Genomic DNA, 16,330 nt, shown 5'->3' with positions numbered 1-16,330 from the left:
GAGGTGCTCGAGTCAAAAGAAATACATCCAACACGAAGAATGTTAACTCTTTGGAAACTCTTTAATGTTATACATCTCATTACACATTGATGAGCCACCCTGAACATAAGAGTACTTGAGGCTATGAATATATGCAGCAGCGGCTGCATCGCATCTCCCTCTGTGTGTGAAATAATGCATCTATTGAACTATAGCTGGGGGAAGAGGTTAGGCCTAGCAACCAAAAAGGTACTACCCATAGGTCCTGTAGACCCATAGAAATGTTTTGGACAATATTGAGGTAGGAGAGGCTAGGTGGAATGAATTATTACACCACTGTAGCATGCAGTTTGTCAGACAGAACTACAGTTGAAGTCGGAAGTTTACATACACTTAGGTTGGAGTCATTAGAACTCGTTTTTCAACCACTCCACACATTTCTTGTTAACAAACTATAGTTTTGGAAAGTCGGTTAGGACATCTACTTTGTGCATGACACAAGTACATTTTCCAACAGTTTTTCCAACAGATTATTTCACTTGTAATTCACTGTATCACAATTCCAGTGGGTCAGAAGTTTACATACACTAAGTTGACTGTGCCTTTAAACAGCTTGGAAAATTAGAAGAGTCTGATTGGCTAATTGACCTCATTTGAGTCAATTGGAGGTGTACCTGTGGATGTATTTCAAGGCCTACCTTCAAACTCAGTGTCTCTTGGCTTGACATGGGAAAATCAAAAGAAATCAGTCAAGACCTCTGAAAAAAATTTGTAGACCTCCACAAGTCTGGTTCATCCTTGGGAGCAATTTCCAAACGCCTGAAGGTACCACGTTCATCTGTACAAACAATAGTACACAAGTATAAATACCTTGGGACCACGCAGCCATCATACCGCTCAGGAAGGAGACGTGTTCTGTCTCCTAGAGATGAACGTACTTTGGTGTGAAAAGTGCAACTCAATCCCAAAACAACAGCAAAGTACCTTGTGAAGATGCTGATGCTGGAAAAAACAGGTACAAAAGTATCTATATCCACAGTCAAACGAGTCCTATATCGACATAACCTGAAACGCCGCTCAGCAAAGAAGAAGCCACTGCTCCAAAAAAGCCATAAAAACGCCAGACTACGGTTTGCAACTGCACATGGGGACAAAGATCGTACTTTTTGGAGAAATGTCCTCTGGTCTGATGAAACAAAAATAGAACTGTTTGGCCATAATGACCATCGTTATGTTTGGAGGAAAAAGGGGGATGCTTGTAAGCTGAAGAACACCATCCAAACTGTGAAGCACGGGGGTGGCAGCATCATGTTGTGGGGGTGCTTTGCTGCAGGAGGGCTGGTGCACTTCACAAAATAGATGGAATCATGAGGTATGAAAAGTATGTGGATATATTGAAGCAACATCTCAAGACATCAGTCAGGAAGTTAAAGCTTGGTCGCAAATGGGTCTTCCAAATGGACAATGACCCCAAGCATACTTCCAAAGTTGTGGCAAAATGGCTTAAGGACAACGAAGTCAAGGCATTGGAGTGGCCATCACAAAGCCCTGACCTCAATCCTATAGAAAATTTGTGGGCAGAACTGAAAAAGCGTGTGCGAGCAAGGAGGCCTACAAACCTGACTCAGTTACACCAGCTCTGTCAGGAGGAATGGGCCAAAATTCACCCAACTTATTGTGGGAAGCTTGTGGAAGGCTACCCAAAACGTTTGACCCAAGTTAAACAATTTAAAGGCAACGCTACCAAATACAAATTGAGTGTATGTAAACTTCTGACCCACTGGGAATGTGATGAAAGAAATAAAGCTGAAATAAATCATTCTCTCTACTATTAGTCTGACATTTCACAATCCTAAAATAAAGTGGTGATCCTAACTGACCTAAGACAGGGAATTTTACTTGGATTAAATGTCAGGAATTGTGAAAAACTAAGTTTAAATGCATTTGGCTAAGGTGTATTTAAACTTCCGACTTCAACTGTATATACAGTGGCAAGAAAAAGTATGTGAACCCTTTGGAATTACCTAGATTTCCACATCAATTGGTCATCAAATTTGATCTGATCTTCATCTAAGTCGCAACAATAGACAAACGTTATATTTTATTTAAGTAGACAAGTCAATTAAGAACAAATTCTTATTTTACAATGACGGCCTAGGTACAGTGGGTTAACTGCCTTGTTCAGGGGCAGAACGACAGATTTTTACCTTGTCAGCTCAGGGATTCGATCTAGCAACCTTTTGGTTACTGGCCCAAAGCTCTAATGACTAGGCTACCTGCTGCCCCAAACGTAGTGTGCTTAAACTAATAACACACAAATTATTGTATTTTTCTTGTCTATATTGAATACATCATTTAAACATTCACAGTGTAGGTTGGAATATGTATTTGAACCCCAAGGCTAATGACTTCTGCAAAAGCTAATTGGAGTCAGGAGTCAGCTAACCTGGAGTCAAATCAATGAGACGGAGATGTTGATTAGAGCTGCCTTGCCCTTTAAAAAAACACTCACAAAATTTGAGTTTGCTATTCACAAGAAGCATTGCCTGATGTGAACCATGCCTCGAACAAAAGAGATCTTAGAAGACTTAAGATTAAGAATTGTTGACTTGCACAAAGCTGGAAAGGGATACGAAAATATCTCTAAAAGCCTTGATGTTCATCAGTCCACGGTAAGACAAATTGTCTATAAATTGAGAAAGCACTGTTGCTACTCTTCCTAGGAATGGTCTTCCTGCAAAGATGACTGCAAGAGCACGGCGCAGAATGCTCCATTTTTTAAAATTGTACCTTTATTTAACAAGGCAAGTCAGTTAAGAACAAATTCTTATTTACAATGATGGCCTAGGAACAGTGGGTTAACTACCTTGTTCAGGGGCAGAACGACAGATTTTTACCTCGTCAGCTCAGGGATTCGTTCTAGCAACCTTCGGTTACTGGCCCAACGCTCTAACCACTAGGCTACCTGCCGCCCCAGGTAGTCTAGTTCTTCTTAACTTCAATGAGGTTAAGAAGAATCCTAGAGTGTCAGCCAAAGACTTACAGAAATCTCTGGAACATGCTAACATCTCTGTTGACGAGTCTACAATTCGTAAAACACTAAACAAGAATGGTGTTCATGGGAGGACACCACGGAAGAAGCCACTGCTGTTAAAAAAACATTGCTGCACGTTTGATGTTTGCAAAAGTGCACCTGGATGTTCCACAGCACTACTGGCAAAATATTCTGTGGACAGATGAAGCTACAGTTGAGTTGTTTGGAAGGAACACACAACACTGTTTGGAGAAAAAAAGGCACAGCACACCAACATCAAAACCTCATCCCCACTGAAGAGTATGGTGGAGGGAGTATCATGGTGTGGGGCTGCTTTGCTGCCTCAGGACCTTGACAGCTTACTATCATCGACAGAAAAATGAATTCCAAAGTTTATCAGGACAATTTGCAGGAGAATGTTAGGCTATCTGTCCGCCGATTTAAGCGGGTGATGCAACAGGACAACGACCCAAAACACAGAAGTAAACCAACAACAGAAAAGCTTCAACAGAAGAAAATACGCATTCTGGAGTGGCCCAGTCAGAGTCCTGACCTCAACCCAATTGAGATGCTGCGGCATGACCTCAAGAGAGCAGTTCACACCAGACATCCCAAGAATATTGCTGAACTTTTGCAGTTTTGTAAAGAGGAATGGTCCAAAATCCCTCCTGACCGTTGTGCAGGTCTAATCCGCAACTACAGAAAACGTTTGGTTGAGGTTATTGCTGCCGAAGGAGGGTCAACCAGTTATTAAAGCCAAAGATTCACATACGTTGTCACAACGTCCACAGAAGGTGGCGCCTCTCTCCGGTCGGGCGGTGCTCGGCGGTCGTTTGTAATTGGGGGGGGATTTAGTTTGTCTGTTTTGTTTGGGGATTGTTGCTTGTAATGTTTTACGTTGTGGCCAGGATATATATATGTATTAGACTACGCCGCGTACTATTTAGGTTTTAGGGTTGCCGGGCTGCGCCCCGTCAATTTTGGATTTTGGAGCTGTTCTCCTGCCATATTGGGACTCTGCACCCTGCCTTGTTGCGGCATTTTGTTTATGGATTATTAAATGTTTTGTTCAACGGACCTCCGTCTCCTGCGCTTGACTTCACCCCTTTTCCTGCCATCGAAACGTGACATACGTTTTCCACCCTGCACTGTGAATGTTTACACTGTGTTCAGTAAAGACATTATTGTTTGTGTGTTAGTTTAAGCAGACTGTGTTTGTCTATTGTTGTGACCTAGATGAAGATCAGATCAAATTTTATGACCAATTTATGCAGAAATCCAGGTATTTCCAAAGGGTTCACATACTTTTTCTTGCCACTGTATATTCCTATGGTCTGTTTGTAATGCAGCAGAGCTGTAGCTCTTCACTGTACCCTTCTTACTCAAACTCCCAGAAGCCAATACTCTCTTTGTAGTGGTCCTCTGAAGACTAACTCATCAAAAGGCTTTTTTTTCTCTGAGGGAGTGTTAACAATGAGTTATACTGCCCACACCACGTCTCTCTGTAGTCATGTGATTATCCATCTGAGGCATCTAATGTTCTAAAAAAAAACAGAACCAGTAACTCCCCGTGGCGCGACCGCACGCTGGGGAACCAGTCCCACCATCTTCAGTGGGATTGAAGAGAAGCACTCTTCTCTGGAGACAGAGCGAGGCAGAGACAGTTTAGAGAACATGGCCAACGGGGGTGGTGCCCCCTGCTATATATGGTGGGGTCAACCCGTTAACGAGCGCGCTCATTTTTCCCCAACATGTAAGCTGCGAGACCTTCCATGTTTGAGTCCCGTGCACTCTGGCATTGTGTACGAGACACAGCGAGGGTTGTTTGGCGCTCTGTAACACGGCAGGGCCATGAATCGCCTGAACTCTTACGGGAATCAGAGCTATGACAACATACACTAGCCTGTGCTAAGACACAGGCAGATGCCTCGCTGCCGCAAAAAAAAAGTCAATTTTTTTTTAATTAACATTACCACGCCTCATTACGTGATGATTTGTTTGACTAATGCGTCAATGCCATTTATTTCATTGTTTATGTACTGTACTAACATTCCTCCCTATTGCTGTCCTCCCGGTCGGTTTTTAATCTGTATAAAACGTTTGTGAAAGAAATGCCTTTTTAATAACGAGTGGGTTACTGGCTGCTTTCTACTCTTTGTGTACAAAAGGAGAAATAAAATTTGTATTTGTTACACAGAACGTCTGCTTGTGTTGTGTGTGTGTGTGTACGCCTCAAGCGATGATCCTGAATTGAATTATGAGAATCATCACATGATACTTAATGATCATATCAATGCCAGAGTATCATTCATTTCTTTTTCTTGTGTTTACGCTTGGACTTGAAAGACGGATTTCGAGTCGAGACCCCAGATTTGGTGTGGCTCGCCCCCTCCGATGGACACGGCTGTTCGTCAGAACGCTTTCCCTCTGATTTACTCCCGTCATTCATTTTGCTTTCCTCTGCCTCTCCTTTGTTGGGTCTGTTGATCTGTGTGTCTAACCTGACTCTCTCCTCGGCTACATCTGAAAGTACCTCTGTGGCCTGTGGGTTAGGGAGGTCAGCGGTGGCTAATGGACTCCTATTGGTCGATTCGGATTGAATGGCTTTGCTTCTTGTACTCTCATTGGTGCCTTTGTTCCCTGTGCTTCCCTTGGTTACTTCCTGTGCGGCAGTTAAGTGACATTTGCCCTTTTTCACAGCCTTATCCTTCCCTGATCTCTCTGTAGCTACATTATCTTTGCCTTCATTGGTCTGTGCCATATCTGTCTCTTTATCTCCTGCTCTATTAACTACCCCCGCCTGTCCATCTCTCTCTACCTCTACACTCTCTCTTCTTTTCCCACTATCCTTCTCCACTCCCCCACTACCTCCCCCTTTCTCAGCAATGGCTGCTTTCTCCGCACTCTTCGCACTCCCCTCCTCTCCTTTTCCCTCTGGCTTCTTCTCCTCTCTCACTCCATCACTACCTCCCTCTTTTACAGTCTTCCCTGCTTCCCCTTCTTTCTGAACGCTCCCCTCTACTTTTTTCTCCTCTTGAAACTTCACTGTCTTCTTTACTTTCCTGGCTTTGGTCTTGGCCTTGGTGCCCTCGAGGCCCCACTTTTCCTCTGTAGCTTCCCAGTAGTTCTTCTTGTCGAGGATGTGCTTGTTCCGGAGGTTCTCGCCCAGCCTCTTCATCTCCTGATTGACGATGGGCTTCAACCTGGGCTCCAGACGCTCCACCTTCTGGAAGTCATTCCTGGCCTCCTCCTCGTTGCACAGAGCCGAGTGGGCTCTGGCCCGCTGGTACACTGCCTTGAAGTTATCTACAGATAGATAAAAAGAGGGAGGGAGGGAGGTAGAGAAACAGGGTACAGTAGAGGAATATATTTGTAGAGGGAAAGAGATGGAGGAGAGACATAGAAAGAAGTAAGGAGGGACATTGAGAGAGGAGAAGAAGCAGGGAGAAGAAAAGAGAGAAATGAATTAGAGAGAGGGAGATTAGAAGAGACAGGGAGAGGGAGACAGAGACAGTAAAAGATGTGCAGTTAGACAGTGAGTGATAGGAGATAGACCAAAAAAGTGGGTAAGAGAGAAATGGAGAGAACATGAAAAATACAAAGGGAGTGAGAGAAAAGAGAGAGTTAAGGAGAAGGCTATGATCAGTAGCATATCACATCTACTCTGCGATAAATAATTCAGGTAAAAAGAAAACAACGAATTTCACTCCTGACTGTTGTGTTAAGAGCACAGTACCCATGAAGAACCACAATAATGGAGAATGATGCAAGTGGGTTTTGAAACTTCCAGAAAAAAAAGGGAGAGCGAAAGATTGAAAAATCAAGTCGGTGAGCAACACAAGGGCGAGGTCCGCATAAGGACAAGCATTTGTACTACAGATGTCGAGCATTCAACTCCAAAACAGAGCCCAGCTAGCACATAATGTTCTGAGAACCATATGTTTCTTAGAGCTCTCCAACTGAGAGCGTGGTTGTCCTATGGTTACTTTGCATACAACCTTCCCACAACGTTCTGGGAATGGTGCAGGATAGTTATTTTCTTGGTATTTCATTACTTTAACAGAATATTTCCTAAAAGTTCAAACATGGTTACATTTCATTTCAATTTTGATAATGTTCCAGAAATGTTCTCCAACTGGTTTGACACTGGGAATGTTCGTAAATAGTTCCGAGATCATTAAGAAACAACGTTCTTGTGGGAATTTCAGTACTTCAGCATAATGTTTCCTCGTGGTTCTATTTAAAGTCATGTTCTCAAATTGTTCCAGAATGTTAAGAAACGTTTTTCTGTGGGAATTTCAGCATCACGTTTCTTATAGGTTTCCTCATGCTTCTATTTAAAGTCATGTTTTCATTGTTCCGAGAACGTTAAAACGTTCCATAAAAACCAAAAGAAAATAGTTGTAACGTTCAGAGAACGTTATAAGAATGTTATTTAAAAACATACACATTCCGTTCTCAGCTTCAACAAAACTCTCCATCCTCTATCTTGTTAAGTATGTTCAGGTGTGCCCACTAGTTGGCCACACCTGATCTTAATGAGTGCTTGATTCCTTTGAAATGTGGTCTATTTGAATAGATGAAAATGAACAGCTTTGTATGCATAAAAAAGCATGGCATTTTAGCGCCATCCTGGTGGGGCAGTGGACTAAGTCCATGAATAGAGAGCAGAAGAGTATAGGTTTGAATCTCACTGATGCTGTGTTACAATAAAAAAAAAAAAGTGTTTTCCCATGAATAATGCCCATCGGTGCTTGGAGTTCAAATAAGTTAACCCAAAATAAGCTAGCAGTGTTATTAAAAGTCTTATTGAAACATTCAGTGAAAATGTTAAGGAACTTATTCAAAAACCTCCAAATAACCAATCATTTCTGTTCTCAGAGCGTTAATAAAAACCTCCCTGGAAAACTTTCAAGGAACCAGAGAAAATGTTATCAGAATCTCCCTGCAACCTACAAATAAACATTCCCAGAACAGGTGAAATATTCACTTCTGATCTCAGAACGTTTAAAAAACGTTCCGTTTTACGGGTCAGGAAACGTATGGCTTCGTTCCCACAACCAATGTGAAACCAAAAACATATTTTCCCACAGCTTCCAAGGAATCAAATGTGCTAGCTGGGGTAAGTGTATCTTTTTTATTTGAAAGATTCTTTCTCACTGATATGAAAGATAAGTTCCATATGTTTCGAAGGCCGTTTCGCATGCAATGATTATTGACGTTTCTAAACTTTAAAACAGAGTGTCTTGATTGTAGTTTACATGGTCCCACCTGTAAGCGGTGCTCTGAGAACCCTTGGGATAAAGCAGAATGCCTTGGGTTCTCGAGAGCAATGGCAGCTGCTTCTCAACCATGCGAATAAGAGATGTAGGGAAGAGAGAGTGGGATAAAAATGTATAAAGGGGGTGAGGGGGAAGTGAATGAGAAGAAAAAAAGACAACGAGGAGACTGGTCCAGGGAGAAGAGAGAGGAAGACCGAGAGAGAGGTGGGGAGAGGAAAGATACGAAGAGACAGAGACAAAGGAAGAGAAAGGCAGACAGAGAAAAAGAAAGGTAGTGTGTGTGAGAAAGTACCTCTGTGTTTCTTGAGCAGCTTGGTGTTGAGCGCCACCACTTCCTGGTAGTCCCTGAGCTCCAGCAGACACTGGCTGAGGTTGAGAGTGATCGGCACACGGACCTTCTCCAGAGAGTCCCAGTCCTCCCTCCTGTCTTTATAGCACACCTCCTGCACATGGAGATGGAGGGAGAAAGAGAGGGGGGATAGCCAGAGGGAGTGGAGAAAGGGACAGGAAGGGAGAGATCGGGGAAGGGAGAAGGAGAGGGGGAGAAAGAGAGGAAGGGGGGAAGAGAGCAGTAGATGGAGGGGAGAGAGAGGAATAGGAAGAGACGAAGAGAGATACATGGAGGAAAGTGGGATAGAGGGGAATGACAGAGTAGGAGTTAGAGAAAGAGATGCTTGGGTGAGCGCTGTCACTCTAAGATCTCCAAGGGTCTCGCTCTGTTATTTTTAGCTCTCCTCTTCGTGTTCCTGTTCTATTCTGCCAGTGTACCTTCAACCCTATAGCCTTGCTCTTCTCTCTTCACTGGAGTGGCAATAATGCAAAATGCATAGAGCCTGTGAGAGGCCGAGAACCAATGGCTCTTATGTAACAGGTATCATAGAGGAGTCTTCTTGAGGCGCTTGCACACTGCTCAAACAATGACCAACAAACTCCAACATTCCAAAGTTGGCAGTTGTATGTTCAAAAGATTATCCAAAACAAACATTACCCAACAAATGTCCTATTGCCTTCCTTTATTGTCATTCTTAGCTATTTCATAACGTTTTATTTCCAGCCTGTCAATCCAATAAATAATTATTTTATCTCTGTATTATCAGTATCTCTGACATTCAACAGCTGTGACCGCTAGATTAATTGGTTGTTTCACACTGAATGAAGACCTAATACCGAATGAACACACCCATGAATGAATGAACATTCCACTATTGAAATGAACACACTATTGAAAGAAAACACCATTGAATGAACTGACAACTGAACAAAATAACACACCATTGAATGAAGCTGCCAATTAATGGACACTAACCTTGTTTTGAATGAAGTCCACGTACTCCAGAGCCTCCTTGAACTTTGTTGTGGCCTCGCTGTATTTCTGTTCTGTAAGCAGGAAGTTACCCTCCTTTTCCAGGAACATGATGTGTCGTAATTTCTGCTGCCAGTCCATCCCCTCTATATGAGCACTCTGATTGGTCTCTGGCTGGGTTTCCGGGGTGCTCTCTGTCCTCTTATTGGCTGTTTCATCCTTCATTGTAGCCTGATTGGCAGTTCTATCCTTCACTTTAGCCTTATCCTTCACTGTAGCAGTAATGGTTGTTCCATCCTTCTCTATAGCCTTTTTCCACCCTGTCTCATTCTGCTTGTCATCCTTGACATCTTTCACTTCCTCTTTGGAAGAGGCTGAGTTATCTTTGCTTTTCTCCTTATCTTTCACCTTGGTCACTGTGCTCTCACCATCCTTCTCTTTCTCGCCCTCTTCATCTTCCTTCTCCTCTTCCTCTTTCTTCCCCTCTTTTTCCTCTTGCTCCAGGCAGTTCCAGTATTTCTCCTTCTCCTCCCAGTATTTCTCCTTCAGTCTATCAGCGAGGAACCTCAGCTCTTTGTGCACCAGAGGGGCCAGAGTGATGTCCAGGTGGGCCACCATGTTGAAGTCTCTCTTGGCCTCCTTCTCGTTCCACACTGCAGCATGGGCCTTGGCCCTCTTGTAGTATGCCTTGACACAGTCTGTGGGAGGGAGGGAGGGAGGGAGGGAGGGAGGGAGGGAGGGAGGGAGGGAGGGAGGGAGGGAGGGAGGGAGGGTGGGTGGAGAAACAGAGACACAGCGAGAGCGAGAGAGCGATATTCATCAATATTCACTACCATCTTTGAAAGTAAGGCTTCATTAGACTGGATGCGCTAGTGTACTGACACTAACCAATACACAGTAGCTAAGATTTCCATTTTTACTCATCTAGGGCTGTGCATGCTTGAAAATGACATCTCCAATCACTGTATTTTCTTATCAGCGGAGAACACGGCATAGAGAGAAAAGATACCCGCTTAGGGTGAGTGAGTGAGTGAGTGAGTGAGTGAGTGAGTGAGTGAGTGAGTGAGTGAGTGAGTGAGTGAGTGAGTGAGTGAGTGAGTGAGTGAGTGAGAATAATATTTCAATAGAAAAACGAGAGGCCCCCTGACTCAGGCTCCCTGTCTCAGAACACGCACACCACCTAATCCTGTTTCTCTGAGGAGCGGAGATGAGTGGGCTGCAGTGACTGGTTTAGATCCCCATTGATGGCTTTCCTCTCCTCTTCTCATTTCCTCTCCATTTCATCCCCACTCCCCTCAAAATCTTTCATTCTGCCAACATTTAAATTGATTTCTTCATAGCCTCTGGGAATAACCGAGCCGGTGCGCCACTGAGAACCTTCACCGACTCAGAGTCCCTCTCAGAAAGAAGATGTCTCCCAGGTGGAAGGAAGGAGGGATGGAGGAGATGCTAATGAAAGGTTGAATGCCAGGTTGGAAGTGATAGAGACGACAAGATAACAATGACAAGAGTAAAGAGGCTCTGGAGAGAGTGAGAAGGGGAAAAGGAGGGGAGAAGAGAGTGAGAATAGGAGAGGGTGGCGAGGGGTGCCGTGGTCTAAGGCACTGCATCTCAGTGCAAGAGGCGTCAAAGCGGTCCCTGGTTCGAATCCAGGCTAAATCACATCCGGCCGCAATTGGGAGTCCCATAGAGTGGTGCACAATTGGCCCAGCATCATCCGGGTTTGGCCGGGGTAGGCCGTCATTGTAAATAAGAATGTGTTCCTAACTGACTTGCCTAGTTAAATAAAGGTTAAATAAAAATAAAGAGGAGAGAAGGACCGACAGGAGAGCAGAGGAAAGGACAGACAGGAGAGGAGATGCCCTCATCGAATGAGATGAGAGGAAGTCAGTCTCTCTCTCGCTCATATAAGGCAGCCATCGCTATAAGTTGAAGCAGAGGAACAGAACAGAGAGTGAAGACAAAAACAGCCTATGGACAGTGTCTCAGGGTCCAGTCATAGGGCACTGAGCTACGTACATGTCAGAATGGGGACTCCTTAAGGATTGTGGAGACACACATAGAAGGCAGCACAGCACTAATCCCTGAATCAAGCAGAAACGTATGTCAACTGCAGTGCACACCAAATCAGACTTCAGGACAGGAAGTGAAGGTGTCAGTAATGTTGCTGAAGAAACAGCTGGCTTGTACACGCAAAAAGGGCTATACAAAGAATATAGGCAGTAAACGTAAAAAGACAGACAAGTATTATTTTACATTTTTTGGGACAATCATCACTGTTGTCCATCATGCTCCAACTCCAACTAATGACTCCCATTAAAAAAAAGATTCGCTCAATACGTCCTTTTTGGATACAAAACCCGGGATTGCATGATTGTTTGTTTGTATTTGTGCCTGCATGTGTGTGTGTGTTACCTTTGTGTTTGTGTATCAGGTCACTGGTATGCTCCAGAACCTCATAGTACTCCTCCAGCTCCAACATGCACTGGCAGTAGTTCAACACTAGGGGGGTGATGAGCCTGTCCACGGCTATGTAGTCCTCATCACCTGGCATCTCCTACAGGTGGGAAATGAGTGTCTGTGACCCGTTTCTTTAGCATGTTGACATTACCCCTCCCTCCCTCCTCACGTTGTATGTCATGGATGCTCTCCCTCCTTCTCCCTTCATTTCCTTCCCATCACATCCCCCTTCGCTCCCTACACTTATCTTTTCCAATCCCTCCCTCCATGCCCCCTTTCTTTCACTCGTCATAACCTTCTCTCCTGTTATTTTCTCTCCCTCCATCCCGACCATATCCTTACTCGTCTCCTTACTCCCTTTCCCTCCCTCCTCTCACCTTGGACAGTACAATCCGGAGTAGCACCACAGCTTCCTGGTACTTCTTGGCAGCCTCTCTGAAGTGCCCCTGTCGGACCAGCGCATTGCCCTGCAGGTGGAGCGAGGGCACTTCCTTCATCTTCTCATCCTTGTCCATTATCCACGACTCCCGCTTGTACGAGAAGGGGTCTCCCACCTGGGGAGATCAGGGGCGACAGGCAGAACAAATGTAAAAAGTCATCCAGGGTCTGGTTCATTCAGACACACGGCAACAAAATCTTCTGCAACGGAAACTGGACAAGACCTGTTAGTCCCTCCCTGTTTTCTTCTGTTTGGTGCCAACTGAACACAACCCACCTCCACTTGGCTGAGGATTGAATGTGTTGCCTTTAACTCCGCTAGTCCCCCCGGTGGTTAGCGGCTGGTTACATAAACCGTTTCGTTTGGGAATTGAGTGGTTGAGGTAGGATGAGCTGTTGTTTGTTGGAGACAGAGAGAGAGAGAAGGCTGTGTTTGGAGTCGGCTTGTAATGTAACGGGTGGAAAGGATTGTCTGGAGGTTTGTTTATGGGCGCCGAGATGTGTTTGTTTGGACAGATGTGTGTGTGAGTGACAGAGGTGTGTTGCTGTTCACATTGGGAGATGTTTTCATAAACTGAGGGGTGTGTACTTCTAATGGAGTAAGTGTATAACCACTGGTGCATGTGTATTCCCTCTGTGCTAACTTAACATGTGTGTCGTGTGTAACACATTTAACCCTTCTCCTCTTCCTGCAACTCCTCCCCAGGTCTTTAATGTAAATGTCACTGTCAACTTACCAGGTCAGGGAAGGGTTAATAACTAAAATGATGACGATAGTGTAACAGCTTGTTACCTGAATGAGCTCCATGATGAAGATCAGTGCCTGAGGTGTCCTCATCAGTTCATCCAGCTCAGGCCAGCCAGTAGTGTTGTAGTGGAACATGTTCCCCATGCCACACGTGTGCCTCTGGCCCTCTAGGGGGTCCTTGCCCTGGGCAATCAGCCTCATCCCTTTGGACACGATAGGGTACAAGCCTGTGTGCTGAGATGGGAAAAAGACACCACTATGACTCAAATAGAGTCAGAGGGACAAACCAACGTGGCCTCAGAGCAATTTCATATTATTCTGTATGTAAATCCGAGACACTCTAGTATGATGTTACATTTCATTCTGTATGGTATGTGTTCATTTGTGGATGTCCATCATCCATCTTGTATGATATGTTACGAATTTGCAAAACGGATGATATGTCACGAATTCCAATTTGTTCTAATTATTAGAATCAGCTGTGCTAGATTAGGGTTGGAGCGAAACGTACAGGACGGCAGCTCTCCGGGAACAGGGTTGAGGAGCCCTGCTCTAAGGGTTAGGTTAGGAGTTAGGTTAATGGGTTAAGGTTAGGGGAGGGGTTAGTTAAAAGGGTTAAGGTTAGGGGAAGGGTTAGCTAACATGCTAGGTAGTTGCAAAAACGCTGAAGTTGTCTGTGATGATTCAAACACACAACCTTTGGGTTGCTAAATGTTCGTGTTATACGCCCACCCCTCCACCCCGACCAACCACCCTTCTTTCGTTTTTGCTTTAGGTAGCCTTCTATCTTACGTAACCATACCAAACGTAACATACAGTATCATACTAATTTGAGTGTCCTGGATTTACGTTTATTATGTTATGTCTAGTCTGAGACTAGGCTGCACAAACACACGCACACACACAAACAACAACTCCGTTGTGACACAAATGGAGTCCATTTGAGAAACAAACGCGCACAATATCGATGTGACTAAAATAGACTCCGAAGTACTTTTTCACCTCACCCCTGCCGGTTGCTGAACTAGAGGCCCTAAACTAACGAATCACAAGCACCATTTGACTTGCAAATGTTTGCTATTCTTTGCTTTTCCCAGAAGGAGAAATAGAGAAATTGTTGCAGACAAAAAGATTTCTCTGTTTTAGTTTTTAATTGTGTACGTAGGAGGCCACCAGATGTAGGTTCATCTGCAGAAGTGTGAGGAGAGCAAAGCTTCCCCCGCCACCCCAGTGAACACTAATTACCAGACAATTTGGGGTCCCTGGATCTCCTGACTCTCGCTTCTGTTTTGCATCGGGAGGTGGAGACGTCTGTGTGTGTCTATTGTGTGTGTGTGTGTGTGTGTGTGTGTGTGTGTGTGTGTGTGTGTGTGGTGTGTGTTTAATTGGTCCCTGGACTCACAACGGCATCGCACCAGAACTCGGACACCTCTCCGATCCTCATGGAGGTCAGCAGCGTCTCCCACACCTCCATCTTGAACATCTTCCCCACAAAGATCTCCATTGGCACCTTGGCTTTGGCTTTACGACTGTCGTCAATCACCGTGCGCTCAAAGTTGTCTAACAGCGTCTGGAAGTGGAACACCAGCTTGGATGGAGAGGAGGGAAGGGACGGATATAGAAAGAGTGGGGATTAACTGTGGTCATATGTTCCAGAGCTTTCCATTGTCAACACACACACACACACGTACGCACTTGCACCTACACATACATAGTGTCATATGGAGTGTGTTCGTGTGTGTTGGGGGGTGTCTGGACTCTGGCTGACCCTCTGCTCCACTCTGTGTGTGTTGGGTATGGTATGGCCCTAACCTTCTTTTGCTCTCTTTTAACTGGAGTCATTTGTTTGAGGCTTGCGACAGAATGGGAGCAACACAGAACACAGCTGTTGAATGGGCCAGATATTCATGTCATTGTCCAGGAAAATGTTAGTCATCGTTGGACTCCAGACCTGGGGCCTTATGACTGGACATGATCAGGTGATGTGTGTGTGTGTGTGTGTGTGTGTGTGTGTGTGTGTGTGTGTGTGTGTGTGTGTGTGTGTGGGTGGTGAGGAGACGTCATCAGCACCACAAAGCCTATGCATGAACACACTGATCCGTGACTGTTCAATCCCCACAGATGCCAATACGCCGTGTAGCAATTGTGTTGACCCAATGTTCGCGGTGTGTTACACCCAGATACAGAATATTTTACTCCCTCGCATTAATTATTCTAATCGAGGTGGGCAGAGAGATACTCTGAAAATGCACATCGCTCTGTAAAGTATTAATTGCTACACAACGCTAATTATACATTGCATCATTTCCTCCACACATTAAACCCTAGGCATATCTAGAGTTCAGCGGTTTCTGAAATGGAAACCTGTTACCTATATAGGAGACTACTTTTGAACCACAGCCCTACACAGGCCCTGGTCAAAGGTACTGCCCTATATAAGAAATAGGATGCAATCACAGACGCACACGGTCATGTCCGAGGGTGTTATGTCTTACCTTGGTCCCCGGTGGAAAGTGGGGCATTGGGCCCTTCCCTCCGGCCAGAATCTTCTTCTTGACCCCTGGATAGTTCAGCAGGTACGTCTCCTCCATTTTAGCTACCAAACTTCCTTTTCTCTAAACTGTGGGTAGGTAAAAAGGTGTGTTTTAAACCCTGGGGCTACACTGCAGGCTCTGGGGAAGAAGCAGCAGTGTGTGTCTTTAGACTCTCTCTCCTGCTCTCCCTAATTAGTCTAGTGAGGAGGGAGTGTGTTGGCGTCCTGAGGCAGCCCGGTGCAGTCCTCCTGCTCTCTGACAGATGGCTAGATTACCAGGGTTTGAAGATGGCCACTTTAATCTGGGCATGCTTATCCCTGCCCTGCCTCCCAAAATCCTCAGAATAATCCCCTGTAAGAAGTTGAAGAGGTGGGTGACCAGAGGAACATGTGAGGGCGAGGCAGAGAGAGATCACTGTGGAAGAAAATCTTTCTAGAAGGTAGGAAGGTAATCCTCGAGGACGTGGGAGACCATTGTCTACTCAACAGGGGTTGATGACTAACTACTCTGCCTCTGTAATTGGTATGGTCAGACTCAGTGGTTTCCATTCCT

At 44.9% G+C, this 16,330-nt stretch overlaps 1 protein-coding gene across 1 annotated transcript; it reads right to left on the bottom strand.

The window, feature by feature from the left end:
- Positions 1-42: 42 nt before the first annotated feature.
- On the bottom strand, positions 43-16,015 carry LOC106604752 (uncharacterized). The gene is made up of 8 exons (XM_014199745.3): positions 15,740-16,015; positions 14,647-14,832; positions 13,290-13,478; positions 12,436-12,612; positions 12,014-12,155; positions 9,602-10,296; positions 8,588-8,738; positions 43-6,319 (listed from the first exon to the last, which is right to left on the bottom strand). The coding sequence occupies exons 1-8, from the start codon at positions 15,833-15,835 to the stop codon at positions 5,322-5,324; spliced, it is 2,634 nt and encodes an 877-aa protein (XP_014055220.3). The 5' UTR covers positions 15,836-16,015; the 3' UTR covers positions 43-5,321.
- Positions 16,016-16,330: the final 315 nt, after the last annotated feature.

This window comes from Salmo salar, chromosome 05, assembly GCF_965601325.2.
Source record: "Salmo salar chromosome 05, fSalSal1, whole genome shotgun sequence".
In the NCBI taxonomy this organism is placed as follows: domain Eukaryota; kingdom Metazoa; phylum Chordata; class Actinopteri; order Salmoniformes; family Salmonidae; genus Salmo; species Salmo salar.
This window is presented reverse-complemented; position numbering and strand designations above follow the sequence as displayed.

Excerpts from the sequence above, each read along its gene's own strand:
- LOC106604752 (XM_014199745.3), bottom strand. The coding sequence starts at position 15,835 with ATGGAGGAGACGTACCTGCTGAACTATCCAGGGGTCAAGAAGAAGATT. Across the intron at positions 12,613-13,289 it reads TCATCATGGAGCTCATTCAG|GTGGGAGACCCCTTCTCGTA; the intron begins GTAACAAGCTGT and ends TGATCTCCCCAG. Across the intron at positions 12,156-12,435 it reads TCCGGATTGTACTGTCCAAG|GAGATGCCAGGTGATGAGGA; the intron begins GTGAGAGGAGGG and ends TCCCACCTGTAG.